Source organism: Typopeltis vanoorti, chromosome 21 (genome assembly GCF_054136105.1).
Source record: "Typopeltis vanoorti isolate ZY-2024b chromosome 21, IOZ_Tvanoo_1.0, whole genome shotgun sequence".
NCBI lineage: Eukaryota > Metazoa > Arthropoda > Arachnida > Uropygi > Thelyphonidae > Typopeltis > Typopeltis vanoorti.
Window position 1 is genome coordinate 83,279,009 of NC_143569.1, and position 7,490 is coordinate 83,286,498.

General features: G+C 37.4%; 1 protein-coding gene across 1 annotated transcript in view; it reads left to right on the plus strand.

The window, feature by feature from the left end:
* LOC150095059 (dynein regulatory complex protein 9-like) overlaps positions 1 to 5,177 on the plus strand; it is a 132,846-nt gene extending 127,669 nt beyond the window's left edge. The window contains exon 9 of the mRNA XM_090411183.1: positions 5,088 to 5,177. Within this exon, the coding sequence (XP_090267309.1) occupies positions 5,088 to 5,177 (90 nt within the window). The remainder of the gene's footprint in view (positions 1 to 5,087) is intronic.
* The last annotated feature ends 2,313 nt before the right edge of the window (positions 5,178 to 7,490 follow it).

Consider the following 7,490-nt stretch of genomic DNA (forward strand, 5'->3'; position numbering starts at 1 on the left):
GATTGATCACGGCATTAAGACGTTCCATGAGTGGTCTTTGTAGCTTCTCTACCTCTTGCCTGACTATTGATCGCACTTCATCAGAATTACTAGCACCTACTGCAATACTGTAAATCGTTGACTCATGGTTGCTTTCTTTGTAGTCCTTTAATGCCCTTTTTTGTTTCTCTTTCCCTTCTTCTGTTTCGTCCCTCACAGGGTTTGGATTCTTGTCAGTGTGCTTGTTTTCTCTATTAACATTAATGTGACTGACAGAGGTTCTGGGATAAATGTCTCCCAACAACTGTTCCCTTTCAAGCACAGCATCATAGCATTCCTTTAGATTTTGTATCGTCTTTCCAAATGCGGTCTCCTTTAGCTCCTGCCTCAAACCAATTCTAAATACTTGGAATACAGTCCATTCCAGATGTCGTTTTTCTTCGTCAGGGACACATAAGGTGTTTGCAAATGTGATCATCGTATTGTGATAGTCAGAGACACTTTCATTTTCCTTTTGGGTTATACTCTGGAGCTTCCATAGGTTAGGCCCTACATTTTTTGTCTTAGAAAACTGGGAGGTTAGAATTTGTTTAAACTTCTGGTATTCCAAAGTTTCCTTTAATAAGGGTGAGGAGTAGAGAAAGCTTTTCACTTTTCCAACCAGTTTACTGCGAAGCAGTATGAGTAAACTGGAAGTCACTCCATCACCCTGTCTTTCTAAGCTCCTCTATATAGTCAAAATATGCCCCCACATCTTCAGATTCTTCGCCAGAGAACTGAGGGAAGATTTGTTGGGGGTTTATGGTTTTAAAAAACTCCGGGTCGCTCATCTCGGTTGTAGTAGGTAGGGACATACTTACCCTCTTAGATTAACATACTTACCCTCTTAGATTAACACTTTATTCTTAAGTCAAAATTTCACTACTATACTTTCAATTCTAAATGAGTTCTGTTTCTGAGATTGAGACCAACTTATTGTGCACATTAAATTTTTAAGCACATCCTGTCGACTGCTGCACCATTGTTATGTCTTGTTGTCCCTGTTATTTATTTATTTATTTTATTTTATACTATTCTTCTTATCTTATTTATTTTCAGCTCTTCCGTTGCCGACAAATTTATATTCTTTAAGTCGACTGCGCCAGCCAGCAACTGAAGTCTGAGAACAATTTTAAACTACTGAAAACAATATAGGGATCAAGTAGTTCGCAGTCGTGGTCCCCCTTTCTTAGTTGCTAATGGATTCCCCTACTAATTATGCATGGTCCGAATTTTAACAAGTGGTAACTCAATTCTCAGAACAGACTCATGAGGTTTAAATTAAAGAAATACATTTATTTAGACAAAACGCATATATACACTTTAGTCAGAAATTTCAATTCTAAGGAGCCTGAATTTCCCCCCCTCTTAAATTTACATATCCAAAAAAATTTACTCTGAAATCTTATGGTATCAATTTCATGCTCTTCTTTGTATAACTATATTCAGGCTCGGTTAATTTCTACTGAGTTGCTCAGTTCTCATTCATGGGAATAACACATATACATAGATACAGTCTGCAATCCTAGTGTGAAGCATATTAGACGTACTCTGTCTTGCAAAACTTACATGAGACAATATTCTCTTATGTTCAGGCTTTATCCTGCCCCAAAATTCAGTTAATGTTAAATTCAAATTTAATACAATAACAATGTTTCTTCTAACATAAACAGTCCGAAGCCTTGGTTCCCAGCTCAGCTTAAGCTTAGGGTGTTACTTGCTCTTTAGTCGTAGACAGAATGTCCAAAAGATTACAGTTCCTTAGATATAAAGTAGAAGTAGACTATATGGAGTTCCTTAACGTTCTGTTTCTTATTCCCTCTTCGGTTATTAGTTAATCTAATACGAAAACTTGCATTTTACCGTTCTTGCTTTTCTGGTAGTTATTAGGACTTCCTTAACTAGATCTCCGGGTTTCCTCACCGTATATTTCTTATGGCATCCGCGACATACTTCTATTCTTTTCGAAAGAGATTCACCTCTTTGCTGTTTTATATGTTGGCATGTCTAACCATGCCAACGTATAAAAGTCGGAAATAGGATGACTCATTCAAAGTGAGTTGGCACTTTTTTCCGACACAACAATAATGAAGTCTATACAGTTCACCTCTGAAAACTGCTCAGCTTTGATTATTTTTGAAACTTTCTTAATTATATATTTTTCTTTTCAATATTATATTCAATTTTATTCTGCTCCAAACTAAATGGTGATCACATCTAATTTCTAATCCCTGTATGCTTGTGTGAACTAGCATGAAGATCACAGTCTACAATAATAGTCAATGAGACTTATTTTATTCCTTAAATCTTCATGTAAATTTGTGCATATTTCTATGTTGAAATATGGGGTTATTGATGAAATCCATGTCCTGAATATAAATCCAAAAACCATTTTGATTTAGCATTATTTTAGACTTATATTCAGGACTTCAAATTTTCCTAATACATTTCTACAGTCTGGTATTCATTTCCTACTCTGTTTAGATCGCCAACAGGGTTCAACTTGTCCTATTTCTTTATATCAGCTGCCTTCTGTAATGACTCGAAAAATTTTTCCAAATCTTCCTGAGTAGAAACTGTGTTGAACCATAGGAAAAAATAAGTCTCATTATTCATTATTTTTGCCCACTTACTCTACTTGATATTGCCTGTAATTCAAGAAGATTTTTTGTGTTTGATTTTGAAGGCTATAACTACTTCCTCCTTTCCTAGTTCATTGTTGCCTGAATACAATATCTTGTAGTTATTGAAATCTTTTACAATGTTGAGATTTTTTTTTTTTTTGTTTATAGAAATTAGTTATTGAAACATCTTAAGGTTGTGACAAATTGTAAAGTAATTTCAACAGATCAAGTGGTACAGCAACACCGACTGCTGTGTGCAGACTTTAAAATAAGATCGAAGATAAGAACCTCTGGAAGCCATGGGATGAAGACAATTAAGTGGTTTCGCTTAAAAGAAGAGAATGTGAGGAATCATTTTAGGGAGAGGGTGTTAGAGAGGATTTCGGATGGACTGGAAAGTACAAGATTGGTGGAAACATAATTCAAAAGTAATCCTGAGCTGTGAAATCGAGGTGCTTGGTGAGACATCTGGAAAGATTAGAGAGCAGAAGGAGGGTTGGTGGTGGAATAATAATGTACAAGTGGCAGTGACAGCTAAGAGGAAGGCAAAGCAGAAGTGGGATGAGTCAAGAGTGGAAGAGGATGGAGAGGTGTACAGAGAGAGAAAGCAAGAAGCCAAGAAAGTTGTGGCACAAGCGAAGGCCATGGCATATCAAGATCTATGTGATCAATTAGAAACAAAGGAAGGACAGAGAAAAATTTACCAACTAGCGAAATGTAGAAATAAAGCAGCAAAGGACATCTTACATGTGAGGCAAATCAAAGACGCTGAAGTAAGAGTATTATGGAGGGATGTGGACATAAGAAACAGATGGAGAATATACTTTGAGGGACTTTTGAATGAGGAAAATGCAAGGACTCACAGAGAAGATGGGCAGCCTTCTGAAGGGATGGTGCAGAACATCAGTAGAGTGCAAGTGATGGAGGCCATGAAGAGGATGAGGAATGGAAAATCGGTGGGCCCCAACAGGATTCCAGTGGAGGCATGGAAGGCACTGGGGGAAGAGGGAATTGACCTGCTGTGGGACCTGTTCATGAAAGTTTGCCAACAGGAAAATATACCTGAGGAATGGAGGGAGAGAACTCTTGTCCCCATTTACAAGGGTAAAGGGGATGCACAAGACTGTAAAAATTACAGAGGAATAAAGTTGATGTCCCACACAATGAAAATCCTAGAAAGGGTTTTTGATGGAAGATTGAGGAAGGAGATGGAAATTACAAAGGAACAATTTGGCTTCATGCCTGGTAGATCAACAACAGATGCTATCTTTGGGTTACGGCAGATGATGGAAAAGTTTTGAGATAAACAATGGGAGCTACATCTGGCATTTATTGATCTGGAGAAAGCATACGATAGAGTGCCAAGGCAAGAAGTCTGGAGGTGTCTGAGGGAGAAGAAGGTTCCGGAGAAATAGGTCAGGTTGGTGTGGAGATGTACAGAAATGTGAAGACAAGTGTTCAGACCTGTCTGGGACAGACAGAAAGTTTTCAAGTAACAGTTGACTTGCATCAAGGGTCAGCATTAAGTCCGTTTCTGTTTAACATTGTGATGGAGGTGGTGACAGAGGAGGTGAGAGAAGATGCGCCTTGGACAATGTTGTATGCAGATGACATCTTGCGGTGTGCAGATTCAAGAGAGAAGCAGGAACCAAACTGGAAAGATGGAGAAAAGTACTGGAAGAGAGAGGTATGAGACTGAGCAGAAGTAAGACAGAGTATATGTGTTGCACAGTGGGCGGTGGCCAGGAGACAGATCTGGAGCTGGAAGGAAATGTCATCAGGAAGGTGAGGGACTTTAGATATTTAGGTTCAACAGTGGAAGAAGATGGAGGAGCTGAGAAGGTAGTGGGATGCAGGATACAAGCGGGTTGGAGAAACTGGAGGGAGATGGCTGGAGTGTTATGCGATAAGAGGGTGCTGATCAATCTGAAAGGTAAATTCTATAGGACAGTAGTGAGGCCAGCTATGACGTGTGCTATAGAAACTGTGGCGCTGAGGAAAAATAACATCAGCAGGATGGAAGTAGCAGAGATGAGAATGCTTAGGTGGATGTGCGGTGTGACCAGAAAGGATTGTCTGAGAAATGACTATGTGAGGGGAACAGTGAAAGTTACGAACTTAGGAGCGAAGATACAGGAGGCAAGGTTGAGATGGTTTGGTCATGTGATGAGGAGGGAGGATGAATATGTGGGAAGAAGGGTCATGCAGATGGATTTGCAAGGAAGGAGGAAGCGTGGGCAGCCAAAGAAGAGATGGAGTTAGCTGGTAGAAGAGGACTTGAGGATGAAGAACTTGGATGTGGTGACAGCCCAAGACAAGAGGATGTGGAGGAGACTCATCATCAACAGTAACCCCACTTAAGTGGGAGAAGCTGCAGAAGAAGAAGAAGAAGTTATTGAAATCTTTTACAATGTTGTGATTTATTATTTTTTTTATTTTTTACAGATTCAGGCATGGTGGAAAGGAACAATGGTAAGAAAAGGACTTGGTCCATATTCCAAGAAAAAAGGCAAAAAGGGCAAAAAAAAGAAATAACTTATATTTGATTATTTATTATCACATTATTGATTGCGTATCTTGCTGTTTTAAATCAATATATGTATATTAATTGCAGAATTAAAATTGTACACAATTGTTTTATAATACAACTTCATATAATTATTTTATAATTCTTAAACATATAATTAGTATGCAGCCTCCATAGCTAAGTTGGTATAGATGAAGCCCTTTTGTAGGAAAGACCTGGGTTCAATTCCCGTCTGTGATGTGAGGAACCTTTATCTGGTCTCTTTTGACTAAAGGAGAGTTAGCTGGTTTCATACGGAGGTAGGGTTTTTTTTTTTTTTGCCTATAAGCTTGAGTATTTTGTCCCCCAGAACAGGCAAACCAGCTCCGTGGACACGTACATCTACTAACATAGGACACTCTGGGAGGCATAGGGCTAACCATCTTATCCTTGAATTATGGTTAAAAAATCCAAGAATAGTTGGGAAGGCCATGAGTGCCTATTAGAACCGCTAATCAATCAATAATTAGTATGCAATTCATAAAAGGACACAAAAGAGCAGTCTACAATAATGATCTGTATTTTTTGGAAGACCATATTCTTATGGTCTTCCAAAAAATACAGATCTAAGTATCATCCAGAGCAAAAATCTGTTCATCTAAAATTCAGAGGCCTGCATAAATTTGTTTAAAGTATCTAATCCTATAATGCTTTCTAGAAATTTCTGGAAATTTCTAGATAAGCTCTTTTGCTAAAATAATACTGTATTTTATTATAGTTTACAAGAAATCATATATATTTTACTAATGAATAATCAGACAATAAAAGATTGCATGTGAAGTAGCTCAGTCAGTATTGATGAAGCCTTTGGATGGAAAGACCTGGGTTTGAATCCAATCTGTGACACACATAGAACCATTATCAGAGCTTTTCAGCTATAGTTAGTGAGCTAGCTGGTGATGATAAACTCTTTCTTTCTTTTCACTCGGTTTTGTCATCCCACAAAACAGGTAAACTAGCCAGAAAAGGATGTGCAATTTACAGACAGCAGATAATGCAGATGGGATTAGCTACCTTGCCATAAGCAGTAAACAGGTTTCTAAGAAGCCGAGCTACTTGGCCATGACACTGCATTGGGAGAAGATGGATATCTTTAACAATAAAAGCAAGAATGAATATCTTCAAACTTATGTTACTGAGAAGTTGGGTTGTTACTACTTAGTTGACAGATAATTTTCATTACATGGTCTCTTTCATTAATGCAATGAAACATTACAATTTCATCACTTACTGAAGGCTTGAAATGGCCTAATAAAGTTTCATGTTACATCTATAGAGTAAGAGAACTAACCATCAGCTCACTCATAGTTTTAAATGTGCAAAAGTTTTACAATCTAGGTGAGATTCACGCATAAAAAAAAAAAAAGGTTGGCATCATCTCGAGTTGCTCTAAGTATCTTATAATGTAATACAACTGCCTGGAAAACATACTTTACCATACATTATACTGAGAATCACTTTCCAGAATACTCAGCTTTATTGAGATCTCATCAGTAGAGAAACTAGATATGTGCAGACTGAGTATAACATAAGGTTGAATATGCTTCCTTAGATGCTTGGCATGGCATTATGTTATATAATACTTAGAGCAACTTGTGGTAGAGTTACTCTCAGTATGCAAAGAGTAAGTTGTCAGCATACTTCACATGCAAATGTTTAATGTTTGTGTATGCTCAGATAAAAATGAGAAAATAATTTCTAATAAGAAATGTAAATATACGTAGGCAATAAGTAATAAGACTATATTTATACAGAAAACAGATTACCTTTAATCGTCATCATTTACATAGTCTTTTTCGAAGTAACTACCATGAGAAGACGCGATGCATTTGTTCCAACGTTGCGTCCACTTCTTAAACACCGCCCATGCCAATTTTTGCAAATGCATACAAAATTTAATCACATAACGCTGCTCCAAGGATGCTTCCATTTCGAAGACTAGTTGCACCTCGTAGGACCTCTCCAGATGGTAATATAAAGAACTGCATAGACTATATCATCATAAACAAACAATGGAAAAGATCAGTAAATAATGTACGAACATTAAGAAGTTTTGATTTTGACACTGACCATGAAATATTAACTGCCAAAGTGAAGATAAAATTCAACAGGAAAAATAATATCAGAAAAGAAGAAAACATCAATCTATCAAAACTAAAAGATAGCTCAAGCAGAAGTCGATTTTTAGAACAGATGTGCTTGAAATTAAAACCCTCCATCTTACAGAACAGCAGAAAATACTGGGGAGAAGGAAAAGAAACAGTGTTATCAATTGCAAAAGA